The 14,835-nt window shown below is 41.4% G+C and overlaps 1 protein-coding gene across 1 annotated transcript in view; it reads right to left on the bottom strand.

The window, feature by feature from the left end:
* Positions 1 to 7,408, bottom strand: part of REL (REL proto-oncogene, NF-kB subunit) — a 31,375-nt gene extending 23,967 nt beyond the window's left edge. Inside the window, exons 1-2 of the mRNA XM_012932883.2 lie at positions 7,363 to 7,408; positions 1,846 to 1,988 (exon numbers count right to left, since the gene is read on the bottom strand). Of these exons, the coding sequence (XP_012788337.2) occupies positions 1,846 to 1,988; positions 7,363 to 7,408 (189 nt within the window). The remainder of the gene's footprint in view (positions 1 to 1,845; positions 1,989 to 7,362) is intronic.
* Positions 7,409 to 14,835: the final 7,427 nt, after the last annotated feature.

Genomic DNA, 14,835 nt, shown 5'->3' with positions numbered 1-14,835 from the left:
AAAAATTTTGTAAAATGTCTATTTATAAAACAGTGAATTAAGACTTGCTGATAGGAGCTGGGAGTGATAGTACAACAGGTAGGGTGTCTGACTTGCACGTGGCTGACCTGGGTTCGATCCCTGGCATTCCACATGGTCCCTCGAGCACTGCTAGGAATAATTTATGGGTAAAAAGCCAGGAGTAACCCCAAGCATTGTCACATGTAACCCCAAAAAAGACCAAAAAAAAAAGACCTGCTGATAAAAGATTAAATAGTGCTTTTAAAATTCGCTCTGCTATAAATGCTGTTAATTGGCATTGAAGGAATTAAAACATATATATATATTTAAAAAAAAACACAAAAGAGGCCAGACAGATGGTATAGCAAGTAGGGTGCTTTCCTTTCATGTGACTGACCCAGATTTGATCATCAGCACCCAAAATGGTCCCCCAAGCCCTATCTGAACAGTTCCTGAGTGCAGAGCCAGGAATAAGCCCTGAGCACCACCAGATGTGACTTAAAGACCAAAAAACAGTTTAGTTAAATGTAGTATAGAATTATATATAAATACATATATATTTATATATACAGCACACTATCATAAATATATTACAATACAATAGTTATAAAAATATATAGAACAGGGGGCTGGAGTGATAGCACAGCGGGTAGGGCGTTTGCCTTGCACGCGGCCGACCCGGGTTCGATTCCCAGCATCCCATATGGTCCCCTGAGCACCGCCAGGGGTAATTCCTGAGTGCAGAGCCAGGAGTGACCCTTGTGCATCGCCAGGTGTGACCCAAAAAGCAAAAAAAAAAAATATATATATATATATATAGAACATATAAAACACACAGTATATTTTATAAATATATTACCAAAGTCACTTTGAATCAAAAACTATTTAAAACGTACAATAATATGAAAAGTGACAATATTTCAAATTAATAAAGGCACCCAGAACATCAGGACCAGATAATAAAGATAATTGGTACATTAGAAACCAAAAATTTTCTCCTTTAATATAGCCCCTAGGCTGCTAAGTGATTGTTGGAAGAATTCTGATTGAGTTTTCAAATACATGTTTTTAATTTGCAGAACAACTATGTTCTCCTCTGGAAAAAAAAGAACGCTTTTTCCTCATTAGTTCCATAAATGGGATCAGCAACTGAAAGCCTCCAATGTACACTAATCACTGAAAATCATTACTTAGATTAATACACAAACAATATGTTACTATTGTGTAGGAAAGAATTCAATACTTGCCTTGCATGTGGCTGACCCAGGTTCAATCCCACCTGGCAACCACATCTGGTCCCCCAATCCCATCAGGAGTGATCCCTGAGTGCAGAGCCAGGACTGAGCCCTGAGCAGCACCAGGTGCTGCTCCAAAACAAAAACAAACAAACAAACAAACAAAAATTGGGTCTTTAGGGTGTTGGGGAGATACAGAAGGGAACCTGGTAACACTGATGAAAGGAAGTTAACACTGGTAGTGGGACTGGGGCTGGAACACAGTATCCTAAAATTCAACTGTAAATAATTTTGTAAATCATGATGTCTTAGTTAAAAAAAAAACTTTTAAGTTAGAAAGCCAGAGTGATAGCACAGCAAGTAGGGTGCTTGCCTTGCATGTGGAAACCTGGGTTTGATCCCCAGCACCCCAGATAGTCTCCCCAGCTGCCCACCAGGTGTGATCCCTGAAAGCAGAGCCAGGAGTAACCCTGAGCACCACTGGGTGTGGCCCAAAAGCAAAAACAAAAACGTCAGCAAAAATATTTTGAAAAAAAAGCTGGGCCTTTAATATAACAGCTGAACCTAAAATAAGAAGCAATCAATATGAGACACACAAAACTGCTATTACCTGGATAGAAGGGTATGTTCGGTTGTTCTCTGTGCTGTGCTCCCCTGGAATGCTGCCTGCTGATCTTCCTTCACATTCATATCTAAACCGCAACCCCCTTTGCCTGGGCTGTTCAATGATCTCTATGTATGGATTATACCCACCTGAAAATGTAAAAGAAGGAAGGTGAGATTTGTACACAATACTGTCTTAACTATCTGGTTTCTTAAAAGTAAAGGACTCCCTTCACCCCCTCTCCGCCCTCCTCCCCCAGTAAATAACATGGCTGGCGGAGGACCGTGGAGACATATCAAGTGGTAGAGCACATTCCTAGAATGTGAGGGCATGAGTTCAATCCCTTTGAGCACTGCACCACTGAACTTGTGCTCTGAAACTGCGCTTCAGGGTGGAGCATCCCTTGGTGGTAGCCCCAGACCCTAGGCACCACTGGAAGTGGTCCTTATAAAACAATAACAACGACAAAGGACATAGCAAGGTTGAAATGTGATTATCCAAGATGCAACAGTAAATACAACCTTTCAAACCGAGCTTCTTGAATGACATGTCATTCACATCATGTTTATTGATCAGCAGCTTAAGGCTTAATATCTATAGATAATATTACTATGAAGTTTTGAGATACCCAACTTTTCATGTGAATGAAACAAAGGAGAATTTCCCCCAACAGTCCCACAAAAGGGTCAAAGAAGATAATCTTCAGATATTCAATAATATATATATTTATATATTCTATAGGTAAGTCAAACTATTTGATTTTATATTATACTCTTAATAATAAATTAAAGGGGGCTGGAGCAATAGCACAGTGGGTAGGGCATTTGCCTTGCATGTAGCTGAACCAGGTTCCATCCCCAGCATCCCATATGGTCCTCCGAGCACAGCCAGGAGTAACTCCTGAGTGCAGAGCCAGGAGAGCCAGGAGTAACTAACCTCTGAGCAATGCTGGATGTGAACAACAACAACAAAATAATAATAATAATAATAATAATAATAATAATTAAAAGACCACTCATTAAACACAAAAATACATTTATATCATTGCAAAAGGATATAAAAGTTTTTAATATCTTAACTGGAATTAAAAATTTTTTTTAATTGAATCACTGTGAGATACTGTTAAAAAGTTGTTAGTGATTAAGTTTCAGTCATACAATATTTCATCACCTGTCCCTTCACCAGTGTACATTTCCTATCTCCAATGCCCCAATTTCCCTCCCACCATCCCCAACACCAGCCTGCCAGTATGGCCATGGCAGGCTCTCTCTCTCCTCTCTCTTCTCTCTCTCTCTCTCTCTCTCTTCCCTTCCCCCCTCCCTCACTTCCTCCCCTTTCTCCTCCCCTCCCCCAGTCCCTCCCCTTCCCCCCTTTGGACATTATGGTTTGTAATACAGGAACTGAAAGGCTATCGTGTATATCCCTTTACCTACTTTGAGCAGGCAGTTCTTGTTCAGAGTGATTTCCAACTATCATTATCATAGTGGTCCCTTTCCCATCGTAACTGCCCCCTGCCCCCAACTTGTGACAGGCTTCCACCCATGGACCAGTCCTCCTGGCCCTGTTTCTACTGTCCTTGGGTATTATTGACAAAAATCCTAGGTCATTTAAATACAAATCAGGGACTTTAGGTGCCACTAACCTTTCTGGAGTCCCATCTAAATCTCTTCTAGAGTATAAAGTTCAAGCAACAGAAGAAAAGAAAATAACTACTTACTAGGGCAAGTATAATTCAAAATAAACACCTTTAGATACTGAGTACAGAGCCAGGAGTAGCTCCAGAGCATTGCCGGGTATGCCCCAGCCCTCCCTTCCCCTCAAAAGAAGACAATCAGTATCTTTAGAATGTTCTACTGATATCTGTAACTGGATGATTCTCAAAATGATTATGCTGAGTTGAAGAAGTCCTAACAAAAAAGCACATACTGTAGGATTCTATTTATAGAAAACTCAAGGATATGTAAATTAATTTATAATGAAAGATAGCTCAAGACAGAGGAGTCGAACAGATGGGGAAACTTCGGGGGTGATGGGTGTTAATCATCTTGATCGAAGTGAAGATTTCAAGGTGTAGATATATAAAAACCGAATCAAATTGCATGTCTTAAGTATATGAAATTCGTTAATTTTAAGTCAATAAGAGTAAAACACGTGCATCTTTTTATGTCAACTGTGGAAATAATAGTTCAATTAAGATATTCAAGTGTGTTGACCAATAGGATACGTGGTGCTTTTATTTCAGGGGCGTTTTCAGGGGTGTTACTATGTCTTCTATTTAAAAAAACGTACCTCCTAAGCCAGGGATATGGCTCAGTGGTAGAACACTTGCCTTGCATGTGTTGAAACATGGTCATGTGTGAATCCCTGTGTGTGGTCTTCAGCACTGCAGGGTCTCCCTGTAAGTACAGCCGGAAGCAGTACCCAAACACTGAGCAGGGGAGAAGCTACTGAGCATTGTCAAGTGTATCTGTCTTGTCCTGCTCCCCTAAATAAGTATCTTCCTCAACCAGTTTAATGATCGAAAGCCACAGTTAGGTTTCTCCTCTGTTATAACACAAGTATTCAGGAATGCTGGGTCTTTCCAGGACAGTATTAAGAAAGGTCGTTCTAATCCTATCCAGCCCCAATCTTAACTTTGAAGATCCTGGAAATGTTATCATCCCTTAAATCTTCTACCCTAAAATACAGGGATCACAACAGCACCTGTTCAGTGCTTATTCCTGGCTCTGCCTCAGGGATCACCCCTGGTGGTGCTCAATGGACCTAAAGGGGTCCCGAGGAATCAAACTAGGTCAGCACCGCCCACTGTACTATCTTTCCAGTCCTCTCAAGTTCTTATCAAGTGTAAGGCACACAGAACATATTCAATAAGTGGTTTCTCTTGTTATTTCAGATACTTTATTAAATGATACCCCAATACTGATATTCCAATCATATCAAACTGAAAATTTCAAGATTCTCAGAGCCAGCAAAGAAAACATTTCAAACTATTAACAATACATAAAGGGGAAAACAAAATTTTGTTTATGTTAACAGAATTCTGCTTATAATGACAAAAGTAAAATAGTCAGGAATGTATAACTATGTAAAAAAACCCTTAATAAAACAAAAGGTGGGGAGAGAGATTAAGGGTATGAGGTTAACTCACTATTCTCGAGAAATAGAACAATGGTATGATCAAAGTACAGAATAATAAAGTTTAAGAATCACCAATATAGGTGGTGGGAAATGCACACTGGTGAAGGGACATTGTTGGAACATTGTATGACTGAAATCCGATATGAACAACTTTGTAACTGTGATTTGAATGCTCTTGACATGGAGTGAGACAGAAAGGCAATGATAGCATTTGTTAGATGGAGGCTAATGGTAATAATACTGAGTAGCATTATTACTGTTGTCTAATTGGGAAAACTAACTTTACTTAAGTCCAAAATATTCAGCTTAGGGGCTGGAGCGATAGCACAGCGGGTAGGGCATTTGCCTTGCACGCGGCCGACCCGGGTTCGATTCCCAGCATCCCATATGGTCCCCTGAGCACCACCAGGGGTAATTCCTGAGTGAAGAGCCAGGAGTAACCCCTGTGCATCGCCGGGTGTGACCCAAAAACCAAAAAAAAAAAAATTCAGCTTATTCAAGTCCAAGCTTTTTTCTTTTTTTTTCCTGCACGGCAGAGCCTGGCAAGTTACCCCTGGTATACCTGGTATGCCAAAAACAATAACAACAACATGCTCTTCATGTTCCTGGAGCAAGCAGACGCCATTGGGCTACACTAGCACGCGACAGGGACAAATGAAGACATTACTGGGCCTGCTTGCGTAAACAGATGAACAACGAGATGACAGTGATACAGTGATGCAGTGATTCAAATCCAAAATATTTCAATTTTACTGAAAACCTTAATAAATCCATCTGGGTATTTAATAATTTCACAATACTTGTGTACCCTCATACTTGTGTACCTTTATATTTAAAATAAGACAAATTCACATTTCAGTTTTAAACATTTCACATTTTTTAATATCCATATAGTAGTATGTACAGGAAAGTACATTTCCCTCTCTCTATTTTTTTCTTTTTGGGTCACACCTGGCGATACACAGGGGTTACTCCTGGCTCTGCACTCAGGAATTACTCCTGGCGGTGCTCAGGGGACCATATGGGATGCTGGAAATCGAACCTGGGTCGGCTATGTGCAAGGCAAATGCCCTACCCACTGTGCTATTACTCCAGCCCCATTTCCCTCTCTATTAGTAGCACAAAATACTCAAAAGTAGTGTGTGTGTGTGTGTGTGTATGTATGGGGTGTGTGTGTGTGTGTGTGTGTGTGTGTGTGTGTGTGTGTGTATGGAGGTGGAGCAGGGTTATTGTCAGAGACCTAACCCATGCACTCATATTTGCATGGCAGTTATTCTACCACTGATCTACATCCCCAGGCCGCAATGAAATTTTAAAGCAATATTTTAAATTATTTATGTGGCCAAATTAAAGGTAAAATAAAGCCCTTTCCACTATTTACTTAAAGATATTTTGGTGGGAAATTGATATAGAATTATGTCTTTAATGGTAAGTGACTAATATGGGGAAAAGAGTGTGATAAAAGTGTTTGTCCTGCAGTTAACACTTTGCATTTGTTACACAATACTTCCTTACAGTAGAAAGTATATCCAGGATAAAAACTGTAGACACAATGAAAGATTAAATAAAAGCATTTTAAATATTCTTAAATTATAAAAATAGTATTAGTAATTTTTATCATATAATACCAAGCACTTTTTCAAACTTTGAGACCTGTTATTCCTATTATAGAACCTCATTCTCCCTTTTTCCCTTGGGGCAGTGGCAGGTATTAAACCAAGACCTCACATATGCAAGGCCACCACTCTATCATGAGCTTAAGTCTCAGCTATTGAAGAAATGCCTTTTAAAAAATAAAGTCTCAATAATAACCTATCAATGGAGTTTATGGTGATATTGAGTATTCACCCAAAACTGAAAATTCAATTTTGAAATAGCATAAAATGTTATTTATGTCAATTATACCAAATCCCGTAATTGAGGGAATACACACTGTTCTAGCTCATCTTAAATAAAAGGTTACTTGTTCTATTCCTTCATTAGACTTGAAGCCAGTGATTCTGACTTACTCATCAACACTTGCACACACATTCAGTTTATATCTGCTGAATGAATGACTGAAATCTAAAATTGTTTTTATTTGTATAAGTTATGCAACTTGTGCATTATCACACAAGTAATCAGATTTCCTTAGGGAGTTGGAGCAAAGGCAAGGCGGGTGGGGCGTTTGCCTGGCATCAACCCAGGTTTGCTTTCCGGGCATCCACTGGGCATCCCATACGGTCTCCTGAGCCCCACCAGGATTGATCTCTGAAAGCAGAGCCATGAGTGAATCCTAAGCACTACTAGGTGTCCCCACAACCAAAAAAAAAAAATTTTTTTTTTCCTTACTAAATTCAACTACTATGGAAAACTAGTGCTTTGGAGATATTAGAATCACTGTACCTTCATACTCGTCATACCCACTAGATAAGACATTTATATCACACATCAGTACAAAGTACCACTTAGCTTCCTCCCTCAGCACTGTTTGGAAATGCCTTTCTTCATGAAAATTAAAACATGCTGAAATGTAGTCATCTAAGAAGTGGAGAAGATAAAATATAAAGCAGGGAAAATAAGCACTGTTAATAAAATGATCTCAAACCACTATAGTTTTGAAAAGCACTGAAATGTCTTCAAAATTAATTCTACAAAATTGTTTGCGGTACTTTATTTTATTGTACTTTTCTTTAATACTATACAAATCTGGGATTGACCTCTCTATTTTGAACAGCATTGCCAAATGCTAATATAGACCAGTATAACATCTGAAGTGCTTTATAGGCTAAAAATTTATACATAACTAGAAACCAGGATTGCACCTCCAAAAAAGGTTATTTATAGTAACCATAATACTATTCTTGTTTTGTTTTGTTTTGTTTGGGGGGGCACACCCAGCTGTACTCAGGGCTTACTCCTGGCTCTATGCAAAGCCACCACTCTACCACTGAGCTTCATTCTCAGCTATTGAACTCGGTCGGGTCAGGAGTTTTACTTGCTGTAGTATCTCTCTGGTCCCATCTCTAAAGCACTTTTATACAAATTTCTTATTTTATCTCTTTTATCTTCATAAAAACAACAGAAATTATCCAACTTTATAGATAACAATAAAATTCAAAATTGTATAAAACTACAAATACATATATATATTATTATGGCTGGAGAGATACAGCAGGTAGGGCACTTGCCTTGCACACAGCCAACCCAGGTTCTATCCCCAGCACCCCATATGGTCTGCCAAGAACCACCAAGAGTAATTCCTCAATACAGAGCCAGAAGTAACCCTGAACATCGCTGGGTGTGGTCCCACAACAACAACAAAACAACATATTATTAACAAATATTACAGCTGGGGATCCCATGGTGTCAGACTCAAGTAACAAGAAAAGCACCTGAGGATAAGATAATAACTGATAACAGCAAACATCCTAAAATGTCTGAAACTAAGTTTTAAAATCTAAAACATCTTGGTTTATAGGGGAGTATGTAGAGCCAATGAAATCCCCAGAAAAGAGTTCATATGGGCGGTGATTATCTGAATCACCTAGGTAGCTCTTTCAAAACATACATGTCCTGACCCCACCTGAGATCTGTTGAACAGAAACAGAAATCTAACTAAAGCCCAGACATGTTTCTGAAAAGGTTTCCAAGCAACGCTAACACACCCCTGACTAAGAACCATTGCCCTAAAACATAAAGAAGTGGAAAAAAAGATGCACATATCTAGAGAAGTGATCCAAAAAAAAATCATACACAAATATGGGCTGGGTGATGGATAAAGCTAGGCAGAGATTCTGACTACTTGAATCTCCTCTTCTCTAGCGTTCAAAAAAGCTTATCCAAAAATGCAAGCAAGAAAAATACATAGGGATAGGCTTCGATCTCAGAGATTTGTTTATTTTCTTTATTTAGAACGAAACTTTGTTCTAAAATACAGCACACAGATGTCAAATATCACAGGTCAGATTCTAACCTCAGGTTTAAAAATATACAGAACTTCAAATGGTTTTAAAGCAAACGGACATTCTTTTTTTTTATATTCTGTTTAAAAATAAATTTCTATCTAGCATTCTGTCAAGTCAATGTATAAATGTTTCCATTTCTTAAAATTCTAGACTTGTCAGGGACACAAAATAATAGTTAAATGTCAAGTTACATGTCTAATAGCTCCAGTTATCTAGAGGTCCTTAGTCACAAACAGCTTCATTGAAGAAGAAAGCTAATATTTATAGACATGCATCATTTTATTTATTTTCCCAAAACAATACTGTGTAGTAGTTATCCCCCACTCCTTTTGAAAAATCAGAGTGAGAGAGAAGAAATAAAAATCAACCCAGATTCATCACTGACTAAAGTACAGGTTTATTCCAATACATGAGGTTGTCTTTCAGTTTGGTCTTAAGACTCTACGAGACTTTTCAGGTATTTGACATGAGCACCGTGAGGTAAATAAAAGATACAAAAGATTTTAGAAATAAAAATTCTATTGTTAGGGATCCCAGTGCTGCAGCTAAAAAAAAAATGATGAAAATAAAATGATGCAAGTTGGGTCAGCGAGATAATACAGCAGTTAAGGTGCTTGCCCTACCCTGCAACCAACCACAATTCAATCCCAGCATCACACAGAGTTTTGTAAGCAGGAGTGACTCCTGAGTACAACGCCAAGAATAGACCTTCAGCACTGCCGACAGCTGCCCAAATGCCTTCCCTCTGCCCCAATAAATATTAACTTCCAGAATCAAAAATATTTTGAATCTGTCCTGAGTAACTTAAGTATTTACTTGAATTAGCAGGACCAACTCATATTCCTTAAGATTGCTAGATTTAAAATAAAAATAACATGATACTCATTTAAATGTGTCAAAACATTTTGGAGGATATATAGTTATACATTATTATTATTTGGGCCATATGCTTACCAAAAAGACAAAGGAAAAGTCAAGAGAAAATCAAACACACGTATGATTTCCCTAATTTATATTTGAGAAAGATGCTACACATTCCACTCCAGATGCTCCCAGTTGTGACCGTTCATCTGATTCTTTACCAGCCATTTCACACATTCCTTTCACTCTATCTTCTACCTCCTTCTTTTATACAGATCACCTAATATTATATCACAATCATCTGTACTTTTTTATGCATTGCATTTCTAAAATAGCCTTTTTGTTCACATGGGCAGTTTTTCTTTACGTAGAAAAGGGCATTTGCATCAACTATCAATTCCTAACTCCCAGTTCTATTATTAAGATTAAACTGCGTCATTCTTATTTTGATTTTCTTCCCCTTCCTGAGGAGAAAGTTTTGACATTCATACCTGAGTTAGTAAGCAGTGTGTCTCATCAGAAATAATGTCATACACTTCGTACTATGTGATCTAGAATTAAAGAACCTTCCCACCAAAAAAGAATCTATAAACTTAAAAACAAACTGCTAAAGATAATACTATTTATGGGTAAACGGCTTATTTGCGCATAAAAATTTTGTGCTTTTTACTTGAGCAATGAGAGTCTTCAATTTAGACAAGAATTAGCTAATTTTACTTAGACTAGCCAGAAAAGAATCAGAAGTATACAAAAATAGTAACCACCTAACTATACAAACCTTATACAGGTTAAAACACATCTTTCTTTATGCTTCATAGTGTCAAAAGACTGAAATTCATTATGTCAAAAGACTGAAACCAAAGTTGTTTAAAAAATCAACAAAGACAACTTAGTAAGATTAAGTTGTGAAATTCTAACTAATTAATCTGAGAAATTAAGTAAAAAAAGTTTAGGATATCCAAGTCCCAGTTACTCATGACGTTTATATAATTTACTTGTGCGATTATTATCTATTCTATATTATATGACCAAACATTCAACTACACATACTTATTTACATACGACATCCGGTGAGTAAAAAGGAAATGGTCTTAAACGTGCAGTAATCAATAAAAATAATTCTTTGAGGTGTTACTATTTCTTTATTACAAAGAGTAACTAGATAATGATACAGTAAGATGTTTTCTACACTTTGGATTCAAGTGCTGTTTCAAAACAGAATGTGGATTTAGAAATTTATTTCATGATTTTTTTTTCCTCTAAGGACCTTACAACTAAGGAAAGTTCACCTGCCTCTCTTCAACATTTTTTGGGGGTTTAGTTTTCAAAGAACTAAATTACAGTTTAACTTGTTATATTTTTAAATAGTCCTATTTTAAGGGAACCATAGAAAAGGTGGGTGGAGGGGGAAATAATCCCACAGCTATCTATTTGCACCCCCCCTTAATTTACGGAAAAAGTCCTTACAGCAGCACGAAGTAATTTAAACAAGCTTTTAATTGTGTCACGTTTTAAAATTATGTGGGTCATACAACACTCATACAACGGTAGCTCTTCTTTTCAGAGAATTAAAGCATTAGATTAATGACTAACAATGTTTGATTAAACTATCAGCTGACTGACCTTATTTATAAATGCCTGTTATTCTTTATTACTTTCACACAAACCTTTTTCGAAAAGCAGTCAATTACCAAATATTTGAAATCACTTTTGCGCTCTTAATCTAGACAAAATTTGAATTTATGAATTTACAAAATTCTCTGAAAGTCCGGGGTCACTGCAGTGTGTAAAGAGAAAGTTCAAGTATTTTAAACTACACTTGTATTTTCACATGAAAACCACAAACTGAAATCAAATGTCATGTGAAACACCCCAATTTCCTTTTCAGCATAGCGCAATGGCTCTGCCATTGTTCTGCACAACTCTTTTTTAAAGTCCTTATTGCTTCCTACTTCCTTCTCTACTTGTCAGTCATCGTCAGTCTTCTAAGGGTCTCGGAGCCGACCCTGGGAGTTCATCACCTGGGTCTGGCATCAGCCCATCTCCTTCCTAGCGGAGGGTGAACGTCAGTGTTTAGGCTTCTCTGCCCGTTCGTACTCAGGTTGCTCCCTCTGCCGGGAAAGAGCCCACAGGAACTTCGCCAAAAGTCTGTAAAGCACCTATAGGAGCTCAAGATTCACTTCCCAAACTGCGGCCGCAGACAGACGCTCCCTCCTTTCCCCGCAAAGGCGTTTTCTGGTACACTTGGTTCCCCCGGCCCGCTCCACACAGTCCCCGTGTCCCCCACACAAGCAGTTTTAACCCTGAAAAGAAACGTTTCCGTAATGGATAGTGTTTCTTACTGTCCACATTTAAAAATCACGGGTATTCTAAAAACCCTTTATTTCCAACAACTGGTGGCGGGACGTGTTTAGACTAACTAACTAACTAACTAACTAACTGACTAACTAACTAACTAACTAACGCTCTTCCTTTTTGCTCCGTCAAGGGGTAACATTTCCACGGAAGCGCAGTGAAAGCACCTCAAAGCCTGAACCAGTTCACCTCCTTTCTGTACCAGTTTCAGCACCGCACCGGGGCGACGGTTCCCCGGCGCTGGGTGAAGTCAACCTAACCTAAAACCTCCCGGGAGGTCCCGAGGGTCAGCATTCCAGTCCTAACAACACAAAAGCAGCGCTGCAAGAGAAACACACTCTTCGACCCTCCCTCCCCGGGCCCTCCGGCACCCCCGGCCCGCCCGCCCCCCCCCTCCACGCCCCAACATTCACAGTCACTTCCTAATCCGAAACTCAACTCGTCGGGGACGTCTAAGAGTCCGACCATTCTAAAGGCATCACATGACAGCGATCACTTTTTAGAAGGCGGACAATGCTGCCAATCGAGGCGACGGTCAGCAGACAACCTCTCTCTAGACCCCCCCACCCCCCCCCCCCATGCTCCGAGCCGCGTGTCCCGGGGATGCGCTCCCGGCCGCCGGGTCGCCCGCGCGGGGATCATCCACTCACCCGAGGCCATGGCTCCGCTCCCCGCTCCGAGCGTCCGGACGCGAGGCCGCCGCAATCAGCCCGCCCGTCCGTTCCGGCGGCCCTGGGACCTCTGCCGGCGGGACCCCCAGTGGCCCTGACCACCCCCCGGAGCCTCCTCCTTCTTCCCGCCCTCCTCGGGGCCTGCGGTTCACACCTTCCCACCCCCTTAATTCTCGCGCTCCGGGACACCCGGCTCCGCGAGTGTCCAGGTTGCCGAGTCCAGGGGCAGGCAGGGGGCGGAGCGGTGGCGAGAGCGCGCGCCGGCCGGGCCCAAAGGCAGGCAGCGGGCAGCGGGGGATTTCCCGCCGCTGACGTCGGTCCTCGCGGCCGCCTACTTCGGGGGCGGGAGGCGGGGCGTCCTCGCGGCCGGCGCGGGCACGTCCGCACCCGGCCGCCCGGGTCCCGCTCCGCCCCCGCCGCCGCCCCCGGCCCGCCGCAGAGCCCGGCCGGCCGCGGCGGAGCGCCGAGCGCGAGGTCCGGGAGCGCCAGGGGCGCTGGGAACCCTGGGAGCCCTCGGGAGGTGACGGGCCGCTGCGTGCGAAAGCCGCCGGCTCCTGAGAAATCCCCCTCCTCCAGGTGGTTCTGGGGCGCGTGGCTTAAAGTTCAGGACAGGGGGAGAGGGTGCATTGACGTCGAGGGGACCGACGACAGCCCGGGAGCCGCTGGGGGCGGGCCCACCGGGAATGGTGGGGTTCGACGATCCGGGGTTTTCGATGGGTGGTTCCCCTTCCCGATTTCGCACATGCAAATCTTCGCCCCCGCACCGGCGGGTTGCGTGGTGCCGGCGTCCCAGTGCACCTTCGCGGGGAAGTGCAGAAGCGGCCCGTTGTCTTTTGGGTTCGTAAGGCCTGTATTTGCATACGGGGACCACCGCAGTCTCATTTTTTTTTTCTCCCTTAGATAGCTATGTTTTGAGGACGTCGTTATCTCTACGTATTTTACCTGCTAAAACGTTTTTCACTTAAGGCCCCTCGCACTGCGAGTGGAGAGGATGCTGTGTGCTTTAGATGAGTGGAGTCTCCCGCGTCCGACCCTGGCGTGTGAGCGAGTCTCCTCTGGGAAGACGTTCAGTGTGCTGAAGAAATCTATAATCTGATATATTTCGTGTGCTAAAACGGACGGTCCGTTTATGTAACTCATTCATAAAGTGCGCTTACCTTCATTTTATTTATATTTATATTTTTATTATTTTTTTATTGAATCATCGTGAGATACTCAGTTACAAAGCTTTCATTATTGGGTTTCAGTCATGCAATGTGCCAACACCCATTCCTCCACCAGGGTACATTTCCCACTACCATTACCTCAAATTTCTTCCTGCCATCCCCACCCCTCACCCACCAGCCTGTCTTAATGGCAGGCGTTTTAAAGACAGCAGGAGAGGGCTCGGAAAAGTGAAACTATTAGCCATGCGTCAGAAGAAGCATCCTTTAAAAAAGAAGCAAGCATCCTTTAAACTCAAGCTCCGGATTCTCTCCACCATAGAGGGAAAGTTTCTATCAATTTACTATACAAATGCCTGAAATTGAGGGTTTTATTCAGCAATGAAATATCCTCTTCACAAAACGTAGAAAAGAAACTGCTTTTTCACTGACTAGGCCTTAAACCATATTGGGATGCATATACTTAGAGAGTACAAAGCCAGGAATTCTCACTTTTAAGAATTCTCACTCTTGAGAAGGGAGATGCCTGCCATAGAGGCAGGTTGGAGTGGGGATGACTTGGGGGTGGGGGGTTGTGGAAACTGAGGACATTGGTGCTGGAAAATTACACTGATGGAGGCATGGGTGTTGGAACATTGTATGACCAAAACCCAATCATGAACAGCTTTGTGATGCTCTATCTCACAGTGATTAAGTTAAAAAAAAAATTCTCTTACCTTTATAAAGCCAGACACGTAAGAACCACGACTTCTCACTGTCTTTGCCCAAGGCAAAAACAACTAGTCTTGGAGTCCGGAGTCTGTAAGTTTAAGCTCCCACGGAAACCAGAAGACACTGCTATCATTATGGCTCCTTGGTGTC

This window comes from Sorex araneus, chromosome X, assembly GCF_027595985.1.
Source record: "Sorex araneus isolate mSorAra2 chromosome X, mSorAra2.pri, whole genome shotgun sequence".
Classification (NCBI taxonomy): domain Eukaryota; kingdom Metazoa; phylum Chordata; class Mammalia; order Eulipotyphla; family Soricidae; genus Sorex; species Sorex araneus.
This window is presented reverse-complemented; position numbering and strand designations above follow the sequence as displayed.